At 40.1% G+C, this 17,664-nt stretch overlaps 3 protein-coding genes and 1 long non-coding RNA gene across 5 annotated transcripts; 3 read left to right on the top strand and 1 right to left on the bottom strand.

Moving 5' to 3' along the window:
• Positions 1 to 1,296: 1,296 nt before the first annotated feature.
• Positions 1,297 to 3,839, top strand: LOC127754742 (probable WRKY transcription factor 27). Its single transcript, XM_052280303.1, has 3 exons — positions 1,297 to 1,754; positions 1,942 to 2,055; positions 3,217 to 3,839. The coding sequence occupies exons 1-3, from the start codon at positions 1,438 to 1,440 to the stop codon at positions 3,758 to 3,760; spliced, it is 975 nt and encodes a 324-aa protein (XP_052136263.1). The 5' UTR covers positions 1,297 to 1,437; the 3' UTR covers positions 3,761 to 3,839.
• Positions 3,840 to 7,587: 3,748 nt separating this feature from the next.
• LOC127754743 (WRKY DNA-binding transcription factor 70-like) lies at positions 7,588 to 9,355 on the top strand. The gene is made up of 3 exons (XM_052280304.1): positions 7,588 to 8,445; positions 8,583 to 8,687; positions 8,819 to 9,355. The coding sequence occupies exons 1-3, from the start codon at positions 8,057 to 8,059 to the stop codon at positions 9,285 to 9,287; spliced, it is 963 nt and encodes a 320-aa protein (XP_052136264.1). The 5' UTR covers positions 7,588 to 8,056; the 3' UTR covers positions 9,288 to 9,355.
• LOC127754746 (uncharacterized) lies at positions 8,681 to 12,696 on the bottom strand. 2 transcript variants are annotated; one of them, XR_008012887.1, is made up of 4 exons: positions 12,443 to 12,692; positions 11,891 to 12,098; positions 11,000 to 11,135; positions 8,681 to 9,222 (listed from the first exon to the last, which is right to left on the bottom strand). It is a non-coding gene; the product is annotated as an uncharacterized LOC127754746 (long non-coding RNA). The 2 variants fall into 2 exon arrangements; XR_008012886.1 differs by having other exon boundaries at positions 9,187 to 9,275; positions 12,443 to 12,696.
• A 655-nt stretch (positions 12,697 to 13,351) lies between these two features.
• LOC127754744 (probable WRKY transcription factor 67) lies at positions 13,352 to 14,629 on the top strand. Its single transcript, XM_052280306.1, has 3 exons — positions 13,352 to 13,729; positions 13,823 to 13,930; positions 14,036 to 14,629. Exons 1-3 carry the CDS (start codon positions 13,413 to 13,415, stop codon positions 14,451 to 14,453), a joined length of 843 nt encoding a protein of 280 aa, XP_052136266.1. The 5' UTR covers positions 13,352 to 13,412; the 3' UTR covers positions 14,454 to 14,629.
• Positions 14,630 to 17,664: the final 3,035 nt, after the last annotated feature.

The raw sequence follows: 17,664 nt of genomic DNA, 5'->3' as shown, positions 1-17,664 counted from the left end.
CCACCAACCGTGAGCCACCCAGGTCACATTGGGCCTGCTCTACCACAGACTCAACCGGAGCTATAACTTTAGGTTTTGGGCCTACACAACCCAAAAGACTAATCTGATGGGTGAGGACCGCCCTTACCTTTTAAATCGTGCTCCCCCATCATCAATTACCGATGTGGAACTAAACCCAACAGTTTCTTAATTATATATACTTACAATTATACAATTATATGATATTTGCATGTTACATGTTCAGGGCAGATCATACATACAACTTCTATTCACAAAAAGTTATTGGTGTTCGACAACTATACATTGTTTCCTATTTAGCTTATCAGCCACAGTTAGAATTTAAAACTTGATTTTGATGTTTTTTTCATCGCAATTTATTTTTCAACATTACTTTTTTCATGTTAGTAAGTATATATATATATATATATATATATATATATATATATATATATATATGTGTGTGTGTGTGTGTGTGTGTGTGTGTGTGTGTGTGTGTGTGTGTTGTGTGTGTGTGTGTGTGGGCGCGCGCGCGCGCGTGTGTGTGAAACTTTTACTCATATTTTTTTTATTACTAATAAGCTAAGTGTGGAGTACCGTTTATAATCAGTTATAGGTGAAATGTGACTTCGAGTTTTGAATATAAGCAGTTATTATCGGCGTGACGAAATATCATGTGAGCAGTGGGCATGCATACATGCCTTCCATTGTGCAGTTCCCTCGCAGAAAAGGAGGAGAGAAAAGAATAGCGATAATACCTTATATGCCTTATATACCACTGAAAATTGGTCTGATCTCTTATATGCCACTGAAAATTGGCTCTTCCTTTATATGCCATTGGTCCAAATTTGCACACCCTCTTATGTCACTACCGTCAGTTGACCGTGTTTTGACCGTTAACTCTCAAGTAAAAAAGACATATTTGCCCTCTCTGAGTTGTTAGGCATGCCCTATACTAATAAGGGTAAATACGTCTTTTTTCCTTAAGAATTAATGGTCAACACACGGTCAACTGGCGGGAGTGGCATGAGAGAATGTGCAAATTTAGATCAATAGCATAGAAGGGAAGAGCCAATTTTCAGTGATATATAAGGGATCAGACCAATTTTCAGTGGCATATAAGGGATTCCCTCGAAAAGATATATGTGATGGAGAAGTTAGCTTATTAGCTATAGCTAGCATGAATATGCAGCTGCCTGCCTGCAGCCACGTGAGGAACGACGACAGCTACAGTACCACTCCCACTCAGATGCAGTATATATACCACAAGCACCAAACCCAACACTAGCTAGCTAGAAATCCAACCAAAATATATCTAGCCAAAGCAAATCAACCAGCTACAGCTACAGAAATTATTCGATCCGATCGATCTCCATTAATTATCCAACGACGACACGACGACGCAGCGGCAGCGATCGATCGATGGAGGAGGCCTAGTGCATGATGATGGTGGGGAGGGAAAGGGAGCTCGTGGCTGAGCTGCGTCACCTCCTCTTCCCTTCTCCGTCTCCCACTCCGACCACCCCTGCGAGCCACTCTACTACGGCGCTCGCCGGCGACGGCGAGTGCTGCTTGCCGCCAGGGCTGACAACGACGACGACGGTGTCCGGTGGAGGACGGCGGCGGGGGAGGAAGAGAGTCAACCGCGACAATGATAATGTCAAGCTGCTTCTGCAGGCAGATGATGATCAGGAGGCCGTAATAGCTGATCATGGCGATGCAAATGCCAAGCCTCTTCCTAATTTCACCAAAACAAGGTACTAATTAATATATCCATGCATCAATCTTAATTAATTTCTAGGTGTCGATCAAGAACACTGAACACTGAACACCGCACCTGCTTTCTTTTTTGTTATTTCTGAAAGCAAATATAATCAATATAATGCACGGTTTGGTTCATCATCAATTTAGCAATTTTGATTACACCTAGTTATGTATATGCAGAAGGAGGAAGCAGCAGGCGACGACATCAACGATGGTAACGACGGTGCCAGATTTCGATGGGTATCAATGGAGGAAGTATGGTCAGAAGCAAATTGAAGGTGCCATGTACCCCAGGTACCATATCATTTCCATATTTACATATGCTATTGTCACTACTGCTACATCAGTGTCATAAATCATTATCTAAAAAAAACATCAGTGTCAGAAATCACTAATGTTATGTTTGAGACAAATTACTTCGTGTGGTCTGTGATCAACTTAATTTAGTGTCATTACTAATCATCATTGTACTCACTCCGTACTCATAAAGGAAGTCGTTTAGGACAGCGACACGGTCTCCAAAACACAACTTTGACTTTTTGTTTCTATAAAAATATTTATTGAAAAGTGATATATGTATATTTTTATAAAAGTATTTTTCAAGACAAATCTATTCATATAATTTTTATATTTTCAAATTCAACAACTTGAGAGTTATTCATGATTTATATTCTCCAGATTTGATTTAAACATTGTCCTAAACGACTTCCTTTATAAGTATGGAGGGAGTATAGTAGTAGTACTACTTTAAATGTTGGTTATACTTAGTTGTTTTGCCGTTCGATGGACTTGCAAGCATGCTCTGAGATGGAATCAATGTTATAAAATCAAGAAACTGCAGCCTTCAAACTCTCCCTATGCAAGAAATGAGATCTTCTATCTCAAAATAAGACAAGGGATCAGAAATTAAGCTCATTTAGGTCATGTTTAGATTCCAACTTTTTTATTTAAACTTTTAACTTTTTCGTCACATCGAATTTTTCTACACACATAAACTTTTAATTTTTCGGTCACATCGTTCAAATTTAAACTTCCAACTTTTCGGTCATATCGTTCAAATTTCTTCGTACTTCCAATTTTATTGTTGAACTAAACATAGCCTTTGTTATGACGTGGCATGCGCAGACAATCGATCAGTCCTTTCACTCGGATACGCGTAACATGCATGCAACCTTTGTGAATTGGACGTACAATACGTGTAGTGCCCACAAGCCCATTACTAGCTAGGTGAATGATTAACTGCGCGCATCGTGGCGTGATACACGTTGTTGGAGTATGTTACAACATATCATAGGTGATTGATTCCATTAGAATTAATTATCCACATATATAATTTACCTGAAAAACGGAAGTGAAAATGCAAGATCATATAATTAGCTAGGCTTGCAAGTTTGTAATGATATACGGATGTGCGACTAATTACTGACTGTAACATGGATGGATGGACGCATGCAGGAGCTACTACCGGTGCACCAACAGCACAAACCAGGGCTGCCTCGCCAAGAAGACGGTGCAGCGCAATGGCGGCGGCGGAGCAGCAGGGTACACGGTGGCCTACATCTCAGAGCATACTTGCAAGTCCATCGAACCATCCCTGCCTCCAGTCATCCTCGACACCACCGTCCGTACTACCAACAACCACCAGCAGCCTGCAGCTGCTGAATCACCGGCGGCGACATCGTCGTCGTCGTCGAATATGGTCATGACGAGTAGCGAGACTGGTAATTGGAGCGGTCAGCACGGCGCCTACGCATGCCGACAGATGATCGCCGCCGATGAAGAGTACTGCTGCTGGGACACTCCGGCGACGACGACGACCACCTCTGGCTCTAATGGTGGTAACAGTACTTGTGCTGAGGATATAGAATTATTGAGCAGGCCGATCAGGTCGCCGATGCACATCGCGGCGGAAGGGAATTGGATGGACGATTTGCTCCTTGTTACTGACGGCCTTATCGATATATCCAACTCCAGCATCACCCATTTCCTCAATTTCTAGATGCACATCTCTCTGCTATCTCTGCTATATGTATAAGATGTTGCTTATGAATTTTGCATGATGGGCCAACTCTTTTTTCTTTGTTTTGAAAATAATTAGAAATCCGACCTCTACATCTAACTTGGATGTACACAGCCCGAACAAACCGTGTCTAGAAATAAGCTTACACCTTACACTATTTTCACACCAACACTCGATCATAAAGAGCTCTAAGACTCAAACAGCTAATTAACAAACATAACAAGAGAATTGAAGGTAAACATCGAAGAGCATTCAACAGGTAAAACTAAACCTGCAGCATCTTCCTCAAGTTCCATCCAATTCTTGAGAAGAAAACAATTACTATCCTTCATTTTAAGCAACAGTCATCACTAACGAGTCCAGTGTGTCCCTCTAAAAATTACCCTAAAAAAGAGTTAGCTCTTGAAGCATTCAAAACTTAATTATTCCTACGAAATTGAACCACCGAACATAAAACTACCACCCAGAGAAGATTGGCATTTTAATTTAGATGTAAACCACTTAACCAACTACATTATAGATTGATGGGCGAACTCATATATACACATGAATTTGCACTCTAACAAGTAATTGTGTTTTGAAGCCAGTCCATTAACCCAACTAAAACTCTATATCAAGATACACGGAGTAAACTAAGGCTGTGTTTAGATGGTGGAAAAGTGAAAAGTTAGGAGAAAGTTAGTAGTTTGGAGAAAAAAATTAGTAGTTTATGTATGTAGGAAAGTTTTTTGATGCGATGTGATGTGAAGGAAAGTTGAGAATTTGGGGAACTAAACATGGCCTAATTGTGAAGGATTAAATGCGGCCGGGCTGAAGTACAGATCGATCGAAACAAAAGCAGCTGCAAGTCAAACAGCCTATGCATGCCTGTCAATATAGCGGTCACTGTCACACACGAGCAGCACGATTTTGCCCATGACATCACCACCCATTACGTCACCTTGCTGTCTATTGCAGCTTCCTTGTCACAGCAGAATTAATTGTCTGGTCCCCTCTGTATGGAAATCTTGGATGTGAACTATCCTATAACGATGAAAGCAGTAATACCATATACAGGCACATTTAACTTTTCTATCACATCAAAACTTTTCTACACACATAAATTTTCAACTTTTCCATCATATCGTTCCAATTTAAACCAAACTTCCAATTTTAGCGTAAACTAAACATACCCATAGATAATAATATTTTGAGACAAATTTAAATGTAGTAGTTTTAATCTTACACTGAATACATTTAATCTTTGTACCATTTCACTTGTTCATGTACTCTACAGTCGGCTAGCTAGCCGTACGTATGCATCAATTGCATCAGTCGTACGCCCTCGGCCCACTGATCAATTAATATGCGTGTGGACCCGCCAGTTTCTCGATCGTATGTTCCCTCCCTGAGCGGTCCAACAATTGAACTACACGATCTACACATGTACACACACAGCTCACATATATTGTACTCCTATCTATCTATCTACTTACTGCGTTTGTGCCTCTATGGGTTTTCTTCAAACATCAACAACATTCACATCATATATATCTAATTCAAATCAATTAGAACTTCTTTTTCATTAACGTGTAAAAGCTTTACATGTCAATATATTAGAAAAAGAGTAACATACATCGATAACACAGCTAGTCGGTTAAGGCCGGGGGTAGGAGGGTACAACGTGACACTAATTAAAAAGCTGGCTAAACTAAGTGCGACTCCTAAGAGATAGGTGAGAGAAACAAAACAAAGCTAAGCTAAACTAAGCTATGTGTCTAACAGCCTGTTAGCCTCCCAACAAGATTGACCATTGCCTCAACCAACACTAAATTAATTATTACTACTGGCTAGCTAGAATATATAGATATCCGCGTCACAATTTTTTCGCAAACATGCAAAAGGATTATATGTCAATATATTAGAAGAAAGCAGATTTTAAGTTACACGACACAACCGGCCAGGCAGCCATTAAAAAAGAAAAGGACACAAGAAAAATAAGACTGCTAGCTAGGTTATTCTTCTGACAATTTGGTTTGATTTAGAACAAACATACATCCTATTTTGTTTGTTCCAACATACTGGTATGCGCATGTAAGTATTCAAGATTGTTGCACCTGTCGTTGTCTTTGACTTCTGGTTGAATCAACTCTTGGCATGTACCTTCTATTTGTTTTTTGTTTTTTTAGAACAGCACATACCTTCTTCTTTGACCCAGCAAATGTACACGTAGAACATACTCTCTCTTATTCATAACTTATTCATATCATAAGTCGTTTTAAATTTTTTCTTAGTCATTTTTTTATTATTAACCAAATTATATAAAAGCATAAAAATTAATATCAAACAAATATACTATTAAAATATATTTATATTTAGTTTTAATGAAGCTAATTTGATATGATAAGAGTTATTACATTTCTCTAAAAACTTGGTCAAAATTACATGAGTTTGGTTTAGAAAAAAGTTAAAGCGACTTATAATATGAAACGGAGGGAGTACTTGTTAGTACATGTTTAATTTGTGTCAGATTAATGTCTTCCTTGTTTAGGGTTTGATTAGAGAGTAATATATATACTTGCATATATTTGACCATCAAATTCCTTCTCTTAACATAACTAGCAAAATGCCAATGCTTTGCTGTGACAAAAAGAATAAAATATCATAATATGTCACAACAAAATATATTTGTATATCAAATATCACAGTATAACTTGTTTGCTTATTTGATTATCTGTTATTCACTTATTTGAATCAAATATTGGACTATTTGATAATATTAAAAAAAAATCAATGGACAATTTGTAAAATTTACAAAAGCAATAATGGAGTGACGGATTTACTATCACCATCACTATAGGTTTTTAGAGGAGTATAGAAATGCCTTTTCTTTCGATCAAGTACCAGATTTTTTTGATTTTTCAAGATTAAAGTCTAATTAGCTCACGCAAAAAGAAAGTCTAATTAGCGGACTTTGAGAATGCTAACTTGTGTTCTCCTCCTGTCGCAGGTTTTTTTTTTTTTTTGCCTTTTTGTCCTTGTGAGAGTGTTTGCATGTTTGGAGGTCGGAAAACCCCTATTAGTCGGTTTTTGTTCAACCGAAGCTGAAAAAGAAATACATTTGGGTAGCTGAAAAATAAATAGTGGTGAGATCAAATATAGAGCCGCTAAAAGTGATATACATGTTCTGAGGCCCTAATTACTGTTTCTCAATTAAATGCTACTGGACCGTAAATAATTAGGGGGCTACCTATGGTCTGTGAATTAATTTACCATGCATACCACTATACCAGCATGTCTAGGTAACGAGATTGTGGTGACGTCAGCTTGATTCAGTGGGCATGACAGCATGAACATATCGATGGGCAGACTGCGCAAGCTTTACCATTTAAAACTTAAAAAGTGCAGTGTACTCATCTTAAATTTTAATTACCACCAGCCCAATTAATCCTGAAAACTTACTCCCATCCTACATAGACAACTATGTAGTACAATGTGTGGAGTGGAGTTGAATATACAACTGTAGAATTCACTAGTAGCTAGTATAGTTCTAGTAGAGAATTAATAGTAGTAATAGTTTAGGTGCAATCTATATATATACCACACGGTTGGAGTATAATCTGCGTAGTGATTCATGACAAATTAGTGGTCTAAAACTGAACCGCGTAAAAAGATCAGGTGATTAATTAGAACTTGGTGTTGAACGTACTACCTGATGATCTATCAAGCTAGCACTAAGGAAGAAACCGAGTCCATGCGTATATATGAGCTCCATTCAGCATGCGTGTGGTAGGAGTTTAATTTAGTTTTTATGCGTCACACTGCAAGATGCATGAAGGTTCTTCTTCTCCTATATATTTATATTAATTAATCTAGCTAGAGAGAGAGAGCTAGTGGTTGCAACTTGCAAATTAGTCTAAGTCCAACTTATTCTACTGATAGTCCAATAAGCATGTGCTACATGCATCGTATCAATCCATGAGATCTATTGATCTTCCCCTGCAATTGCCTGAGCCGATTATATTAGGATACAAGTTGTCTTAGCTGAGGTAAGTGTAGGGCCATATTGAACAGCACTGTATACACCATCATCGCGTGTATATATAGCCACATTAAAGTAGGCACCAATCAAGTACACACTTCTGACAAACCTGGTTAACCACACTGCCACAAAGCCAGGTGATCGTCTCCCTTAATTAGCTTCCACTAATCTTTCCACAACTATCTAGCACCGATTAAGAACAGCAGCTATCTTAATCAGGGAGCTTGAGATCTTAATTAGGAAATAAGGAGATCATGAAGAACAGCAGCAACAAGAGGTCACTAGTTGCTGATCAATGGCATCCTTCTTCTGTTTGCTGCGACCACCGGGCGGCGTTGAGGGAGATAGCCAAGGGGCAGTCTCTGGTGACGCAGCTCCGGGCCATCGTGTTGCCGGCGCTTCACTCCGACGAGCGATGCGACCTCGCTGCTCAGATGTTGGAGGGCATCCTCGACTGCTCGAGGAAGGCCATCTCTCAGCTCCAGCTTCTGCTCTCTTCTCCACATGATGATGATCATCATCATCATGTTGATGACAAAAGGAGAGTCAGGAAGATCATTTCCTCTTCTGATGATGATGATCACTGCAGCAGCAAGGCAGCTGAGGATCACAACGCCAAGCCTCTTCGCCAACACAAGAGAAGGTACAAATTATATCTACTTCTGTAAATAAATTTCATTTCTCATGTTTTTCATTCTCTGGTTTCACAAACATTTGAATTCATCAACGATTTCTGTTCTTGATTTACTGATTGTATCCTCTCCAATCAATTACAAACAGGAGATTTGGTGACTCGGTGTCGCTTGAAACTCCAGTGCCACACTACGATGGCCACCAATGGAGGAAATACGGGCAGAAGCACATCAAAAACTCCAAACACCCAAGGTATGTGATTCAGACATTCATGAATTAATAGTTTCATTCAATTAATTACACCCTTGATTAATCGTGTTATCAAGATCTAATCAGTATAAACACCAACTAATTATATATCTGCATCAATCTGAATTGAGCAGGAGCTACTACAGATGCACCTACAGGCAGGAAGAGAAGTGCAAGGCAACAAAGACGGTGCAGCAGCGAGAAGACCTGCACCACGCCAACAGCTACAATGGCGATCACCCCATCATGTACACGGTTGTCTACTACGGCCAGCATACCTGCTGCAAGGGCCCTGCGGCATTAGCTGATGATCATGTCGTCGTCGAAGCATCACAGATTAGCACCGACAGCCATTGCCAGAGTCCGAGCAGCAGCAGCGATCTGCAGGCTGCGGCAGTACACGCCGGTAACAGCAGCCAGTGCAGCAACATCTCCGTCACATGTTCATCATCAGTCGTCGTTGAGGATTGCAATAAGCTTCTTGACATGATGCCAGCTGCTGATGAACTGACCGCTGATGTCTTGTTGTTCGACATGACTGCATATGCACCTTTAGATTTGGATATCAACTGGGAAATGGATACAAATGCTCTGTGGGTTTGAAAAGGTTTTGTAATTAAACTGATCTATCTGTAACACGTCAACAAACGAGTTAAATTTATCTATACCCTTTTGCAAGTACTGAAAATTATTTCTTCGTGGCCGGTTTGATCAGCGTACTGGATACACAACACAAATAAGTTTTGCTTTCCTTCAGAGAGCAGCATTAATCAACCGAAATAAAAGATCTAGATTAAAAAAACTATATATATCAGCTTAATTCAATTGAAGTGTCTTTATCTCTTGGAATAGTCAGAGTGCATCGGATGCTGCCTGCTCCAGATCGATCTACTGCTTATCTTCTTCAGGCATGCATAAATTAATCGTGCTCTGTTTATAGGACGCTACAACAATACCTTATTTGGGAAATCATATGATTAGAGTACCATGCATTAGGTGCGCACTTAACAGCAAGCAACAACTACCAGTAGCTAACAGCTCTAGCTGCTGCTAGCAGATCAGCACTATGTACTAATTAATTATTGTACAATGACGTATATGCGATTAAATAAGCAGGGGACCTGACCCACAGCCGCCACAGGTTTGTCGCACATGCACTTTAATACCATGAATCTATATCCATTGCTATATATTGTAGTTAAACATGCAAATCTCTGTACAAAAATATATGCACTTGCAGAATTGAAGGTGCAGCTACAGATTATATTAGCTACCTGGCCATGTCCGGACATGACGCCCACATCTACTTACGTTGTACATAATGCCCTATATAATTTATTCAAGTATGCAAATTGGATTTTGTGATGGGGAGATTTTATCCGCTATAAATAGTTAGCACCAATCTCATTAGATTACGAGGTGCTTTCTATTGATGGAACAGTTAGTTTACTAATTCACCTGCGATTTCACCAAACGCCTGACAGGATCTAAGAGAGACAATGACTGCGTTTGTTATATATCCATTTGGATTACTGCATATGCTCCTTCAGCCAACAAATATAATGGAGTAGGCAGTAAGCAAAAGTGAGTATCGTATTACATACATCCCGTCCATATGTTTCTAGTATTATTCGTACCTTTATTTGGACACCCAGAAATATTAATGAATATATGCACTGATGACGATATATGTGTACTCCATTATTCCGCTGCTACAGTAGTAGAGGTTGAGTGTGTCGTAGACTTGTAGTATATCATTTAGAATATTGGTTCAGTTTTTTAATTTCGTCTAGCCATATGAAATATGAACATTGTTAGGCTATCTAGCTTCAGTATGAATTTTGTGATGATGACGGATTTGTACCTAGCACTCTTTGTTGAATCCGTTTTTCAAAAAGTCACACTGAATCACATGTGTGGTGTGTACGTGCACCTGCGCCAACCTTGTAGGCACAAAGAGAAGCTTCAGTAAGCACATTGTAAGTGTACTACTGCACATGCTTATGAGACTAGACACCAGTTAAGCCTGTAGCTAGTAGGGAGATGGAAAATATCTATGTGGGACCTGCTAGAAATATCAGTGAAAAGTGAAAACATTGCTATGCCAGTGGAAACAACCACGGAAAAAAGGGCATTACTCGTACAGTTTGAGAACTTCACGGTAAAAATAAACTTTTTCTTTGTCCAGTGCAGAAAATATACCCCAAGCAGAATTTGTGAGGTACTAGAAGTTGATGTTTTTGTCTTCCTAAAATTAAAGTATATTCATAGTTATAGGTGTATAAGAACTTAACAAAAAGGCATCCAAATGTTACCTCGTTTCAGGACATCACCAAAAGAACGAGATGTTTCACGCACATCTCATTTATTTTTAAAGTTGATCCATCTATCCATCCTCGTCGCCTCGTCGTCAGTAGTTTTCTTTTCAAATCAGCTCCATTATGGTTTTACCTGTCAAGTTGATGGGCATTATTATATGCAAAACATTAGATATAAAACATGGTGAGATCATAAATACCGTAATGATTTCATCGCCTGACATATTACTGCAAGAGCATTAGGAGAAAGTTCAATATTTGGCTCATCCACTGGACCCATCAACTAAACCTAACAATTAATATATAGGTAATATTTAGATTCTGATGGCAATTCAATGGACCCCGGTTGGGCATTGATCATACTATCGTAGGGGGAAAAATATGAATTGTCAAATTGGATTGAGGATTGAGGATTTCGGGCATGTGGCTTACGCAAGGCAGCGCCACCATGTCTATGTTAGTACTATAGTAGTGTCTGAATTCCTTGGGCCAATTCCCTTTTTCTTTTGAGAGCTAGGGGCTGCTTTCAATCTGGGGGTATGCAGGAAATATCTAGCCCAAAACTGTAGATATATGACCCTTGGACTGGTTTGGTTGCAACCGTGAATTATCTCTACCCTTAACCTTGTCCAATTTTATTGACAGCTCCTCTACCGCTCTGAGCCCCTGGACATAAGATCATGTATTACATAATGTTTATAACTCCTGAGAAAATTTAATTCTATCGTTGATAGGAGATCGATTCCAACACACAAATCACAACTACAACATGGTGAGCAATTTTCTTTTCTAAACATCACGACTGTACCATTGATATTGACGTTTCAGTTGAATTGTCAAGCTAGAATTCAGATTTCAGAAGCTAAAGGGGAAACGAACATGCCGAACCTTAGGTGGACAGAACGAAGCAGCAGCAGAATGGCTTGACTGTGTACGTCGTTGCCAACTGGCTGCTCAGAACACAACAGCGAACTAAAAACGACACAGTACTGGAGTACATCCATCCGAGCTGCTGTCAAAATGAACAGAAGGGCTGTATTCCTTCTTGACTCGCACGGTCACGCCGTGTTTTCGATGGAGTAAAACATCCCAGTTACTACATTCAAAGAAGCAAAAGATATTGTTACTATAATTTATTACAAGTTCCATACAAGAAGAATAGCAAAAAGATAAAGCCATAGCTGGATTGAATTTCCCCTTTTATCTTTTTTTCCCCCTTAGATGGTTGGCTTGGACAGATATTACGAGAAGATCTACCATTGCTCTATAGCTTGATTAAAGTTAATATTGGCACAATTAATCAAGGCTAATATGCACGTTTGCTCGACAAGATTAATCCAACAGATTCACTAAGCTAGTAATAATCCACTCGATCCAGATTACCAGATAGGTGTTTTAATTGGAAACAAGAAACATGCTTGAGTTAAACTAAAAATTAACCTGCCGGCCAGCCGATTGGAACAATTGATTGCGTTCCATTGGAGTCAAAGCAAGCATGTCCCTATTCAGGGACCAGTAACGAGGGACAATTTGTGGTCTCCATATATCTTCTCTCTACAACCACCAGAAAACCAGAGCAATTTTTTGCATCCACATATGATGTGGAATGAAGCAGCTGCTCGCACATTTATATTATGGTAACTAGGTCTGTCAGCCAACAATCACAGGAATCATTCCTAGCCACAAGTCACCCCATCCATATCCTCCTGATCATCAAGTACAAACAGAAACGTTTTTCACCTATCAGTTATGGTTGGATGTTGTAATTTCATACACAGATATTTTTTTAATGATATGCTCAGGTTATTGATAAATCGCTTTTTTTCTTGGGCTGGGTCTGCTGGGATTTATGTTTACAATTGTTTATATACAACTCTTCACAGTGATAATATGATAAATACTCCATAGAAGAAAAGATAATATACATGCAATCTCAATGGGATTATAGTCACCCAATATACAAAACAAATTTTCTTTGTTCCGGAAAAGGGAAATTTGTTTGTTCCTCTACTCGATTACGATGTTCCTGGAGTAATTTTCTCCAAACTTCTTTTAGGATGAAGTTCTGAGCAAAAACTTAACCTTTTAGGTACTTTCACTAATAAAAGAAAACACTGATGCAGGCTCTGACGTAAGATATATGTAACTCAGGAGAGACATCCTAGAATAGAACCCATTTTTGCAATTTTTTAGAGTTACATCTGGCTCTCAGTCATAAAATTGTACTGGTATTTGATAATGACCTCACTTCGCTAGACTTTTGTTGTGAGAACATTTGAACAATCTCAATTCCTCCCATCATGGTGCTGCTGCTTGCTACCGGTATAAATATATGCCTAAAGCTGCAGTTAGCTAACACCTTCTGCCCTGACTATCATAGCCACATCTCCATAATAGACAAACTCATAAGATGAAAATTCTCGAATCTTTTGGTCATAGTGACTGTCAAGTAGTGATCAACATGATAGAGCACCAAAAGGCTCTCATGGTGGAGCTGCGTGGCATGGTCATGCCAGTACTTCCGAGCGACAATGAACAAGCCAAGCTTGCTCTTCAACTCTTGGGAGATATATTGAGTTGCTCAGATAAGGCTATCTCCATGCTAGAACTTGGTGGAGACACTAAAAAGCTGACCAATCTTGTTGGAGGTAAGAGAAAAGGTAACAAGCATAGCATGGACAACCACAACTTGGAGGAGGAAGCCAAAGAAAGTGTTAGCAAGAGAAGGTATATGTATATAAATACATGCCACTAGAGGAATGTCCACTAGCTTATCATTCATTGCTAACGAAATTTGATTGATCCTCTTGATTATGATAGAAAGAATGCAGAACACACAGGTTCAACTGTGGCTCAAGCACCTCACAATGATGGACATCAATGGAGGAAGTATGGTCAGAAATGGATCTCTAGAGCAAAACATTCCAGGTATAAATGAGCATATGAACTCCTGTTTATTTCCATTCCTCGAAGCATATTGGTTTTATCTAACAGAAAAATATATACATCTAATGAGCTCATTTGCTTAAGCAGGAGCTACTATAGGTGTGCCAATAGTAAAGTGCAAGGCTGTCCTGCTACAAAGACAGTGCAACAAATGGATTCCAGTGGAAATGGAACATCAAAGTTGTTCAACGTTGACTACTATGGCCAACACACATGCAGGGGAGATGGCATAGCCGATCCATATGTTGTCGACATAGCCCATCACAGTATGGAACCTATCAATCAAAACAAATGCAATAGCCCTACACTTGAACACGAAGCCCATGAAGTTCAAGATGAAAGATTTGAAAACTTGTGTATGGTACAAAATATGCCAGAGTATTTGATAGATTTTGAATTGGAGAGAGCCTTCGAGTTTATTGTGAACTCACCATTGGGTTCTGAGCATTGGACGTTCGATGATTCAATAAGATGTGAGCACAGTCCAATATGCATATGGGGATGATGACTTGATGTTAGCTATAAGCTAGCTTGGAGTTTCATCCAGGATGTGCTGTAATGATAAGTTGTGACCTGGTAAAAATACATAGCATTTTGCTCATGACTAAGAAGTAAACCTGAAATTAAGAAGCATGTGTATAATCTATTACTATTATAAAAATTGAAGATGTTTCCGCGGTCCGTCATCCGTGTTTGAGTCGGTTATAAAAATTGAAGATGTTTCCGCGGTTCGTCATCCGTGTTTGAGTCGGTTTTAATTTTATGTTTTGGTTTTAATCTATATCTCTTCTCTTTTCTATCTCTATCTCTACTATTATAAAAATTGAATATGTTTTTGCCCGTATTTTGGTACGTCATCCATGTATGAGTTGGTTTTTAAGTTCTTTTTCTTTTGAAAATACAAATCCGTATTTGAGTCGGTTTTTAAGATCGTTCACTTTTGGTAATCTAGAAGGAATCATATAAGAAATCTGTTTAAAAAAACTTGCATGCTAACTTGAGATGATCGGACTCCTAACTGCAGCTCGTGATTTTCTAAAAATATATATATCCAAGCGAACCCCCACAGTGAATTTCATCCTAACTAAACCATATAACAATAATAAGATTAAAATAGACTTCACCCGTTGCAACACATGGGCATTTTTTCTAGTTAATATCTCAAATTAGAAATCCTATGTGGTAGATACATATGTTGCAATGCCAATGCAGTGCTGGATATGGAAAAGTGATTCTGAGTGAGTTTGGCAGTTATTTCTGTATCACGCAAAATACTTGAAATTCTGAATAATACATTAATGGTATTGTGGATACAGAAGACATATATATGCAAACCTTCAAATTTAGGCGTAATCTTTTTTCATATATATATATTTCCCCTTGTATAATTTTCCAGCTCCACACTCTTTCCCCAGTGTAATGTACAACCAACTGCTAGCTAGAGTCACAGTCCCCCGCTAAAAAAAAAAAAAGAAAGAAAGAGAAAAGCTAGAGTAACAGTCACCAATATATTTCATGGATTGCTTCTTTAAAATGAATTGAAGAAGCAGTTGCAAGAACTTGTGTGTGCATTCATCTAAATTTCACATGCACGAGATGGCAATACTAGATGCAAACGCAACCACTAGCGTTTAACGCGTGTTGGTATCAAGTCCAATTTCCTTTCATTGGTCAACAGTAGCTAGCTAGAGTGCAAGTAGACAGGTGTTTGTTGACAATGGATGGAAGATATCCTGTATACACAGAGATACAGGACAAAAGGATCAGAGAGCTTCAGTGTTTTATCTTTGTCTGCTTAATCGGTTGCTCAATTAATCAGCACACACATATGATGGAAATAAACTAGTAGAAAGATACTCCAGATTGTTGGGACACCCTTGCATTCATTTTCATCGCTTCCAACAATAATCACTAGAGCTTGGAGTTGAACTGTTCAGTATTCAGCACAGCAATTTTTAATCAGGCAGGGGAATGCTTGTGCAAAATTTTGCGACGTGCTGTTAAAATCGATTTATATTTCTCCATTGTCCCTATCAAGATGCTTTCTTCTTTACATTAAAAAAAAGTGATGATTTTCTTTTAGCAGGTACAATTCTAGATGATATATTGTTATCAGGTGAGGGCCCGTGCATAGTCTAGTTATTGTACTACTACAAAGCAGTACTGAATAGTGGACTAAAATTATTCAGAAATCGGACAAAGCTGTCGTAATTACGTACCCGGATGGATGGAGTGAGTGTTCCAATGCTCTTGTACTTGCCCACCAGCACCAAGAGGAGTCCTTGCATTACTGTTCGTTCTCTCCATCCATCCATCTGTGTATCCGCCGGAAAAGATGAGCACCGCCGGCAAGGCCGAATCTGCTCCACCCTACCTACACGGTCCATGAATCCGATGCACACAGAAACTGTTGTTACATGCCACACTAGCCAGAGATGGGATGCAGGCATTCACCCCCAAAATCGTAGTTGTCGCCTGAGCTGGGTGGGTGAGAAGGCCAATTGTGGGCGGTGGGTAGAAGGGTTTGGTGCGGAGAGAGTAGAGGCGGGGTGGGTTCCTCGATCGGTGGCGGGGAAGACGTACGGGGAGGAGCGCGCGGTGGAAGGCGAGCGGTAGGGTTGGTCTTGGCGGCGCCGACGCCCGACGGGGAAGGAAGGACTGCAGCCGAAGAAGATAGACAAATACAGGGACTGATATGTAAATACTGAAGTACAAAATAGGGTCCAATTTACAAAATTCCTTATCAGTTATCATCATCAGGAGGAAAAAGTACACCGAAGGTCCCTCAACTTGTCATCGAGTTACAAAATCATCCCCCAATTGCAAAACCAGACACCGAACGTCCCTCAACTAAGAAAACCATTTGCTTGAGGTCCTTCGGTGGTTTTGACCCCGGTTTTGTCTGATGTAGCGGCTGAGTCAGCGCGTAGGCCCCACATGTAAGATGCCATGTCATCATCTCTCTTATTTCCAATCTCCTCTCTCTCTTCTCAGGGCAAGCGGCAGGACGGCCGACGGGTGGGGACGAAGCCGCCGCACGGCGCCGGGGGCCCTAGGGGGGGTCCGGCGGATGACGGAGGCAACGCCGCGGTCCTCGTTGCCGCCGCCTTCTTCTTCACAGAGCGGGCGCACCGTGGCGTGCTCGTCGGAGGCGAGCTGGACCAGCCGCTTTGGGCTGCTCTCCGGCCACGTCTAGCCCGCCGCATCGGCGGCTACTACTAAGCTCCAGATGGGTGGTGCCATTGGCGTCGCTGCCGCCGGCACCGCAAGCGCTCACCGCGGCAAGAAGACCGGCTTCGGTTCAAGTCGTGAGCTCCGGTGACTTCACGTTTCCGGTGGCCGTCGGCGCGGCTAAGGTGGTGAGCACCATTGGCGACGAACTGCCGCGTGAGTCGCTCGAGGTGTTCCGGCCCATCGACGGATGAGAGACCTTGTGATCAAATTGTACACGCTTTCCTCTATTCTGGCCTTCTTCATTACATGCTTTCCACCATTCATTACCTTCAGAGCTCAAATTGCAAATATATGTTCAAAATTGCTGACAGTTTTGTGATGGTTATTTTGTGATCAAAGGAATACACTATTTTGGTTCACTTCGAATAATCTGAGTTAACGAAATTTCTAGTTTTGTTTACATTTCACCATCATTATATTACTCGGTTTATAAAACCGTAGGTCACCAATAACTTTGCAAATGAAAGGCTAAACCACATGAG

This window comes from Oryza glaberrima, chromosome 11, assembly GCF_000147395.1.
Source record: "Oryza glaberrima chromosome 11, OglaRS2, whole genome shotgun sequence".
NCBI lineage: Eukaryota > Viridiplantae > Streptophyta > Magnoliopsida > Poales > Poaceae > Oryza > Oryza glaberrima.
The sequence above is the reverse complement of the archived record's forward strand: the minus strand, read 5'-3'. Positions and strand labels throughout refer to the sequence as shown.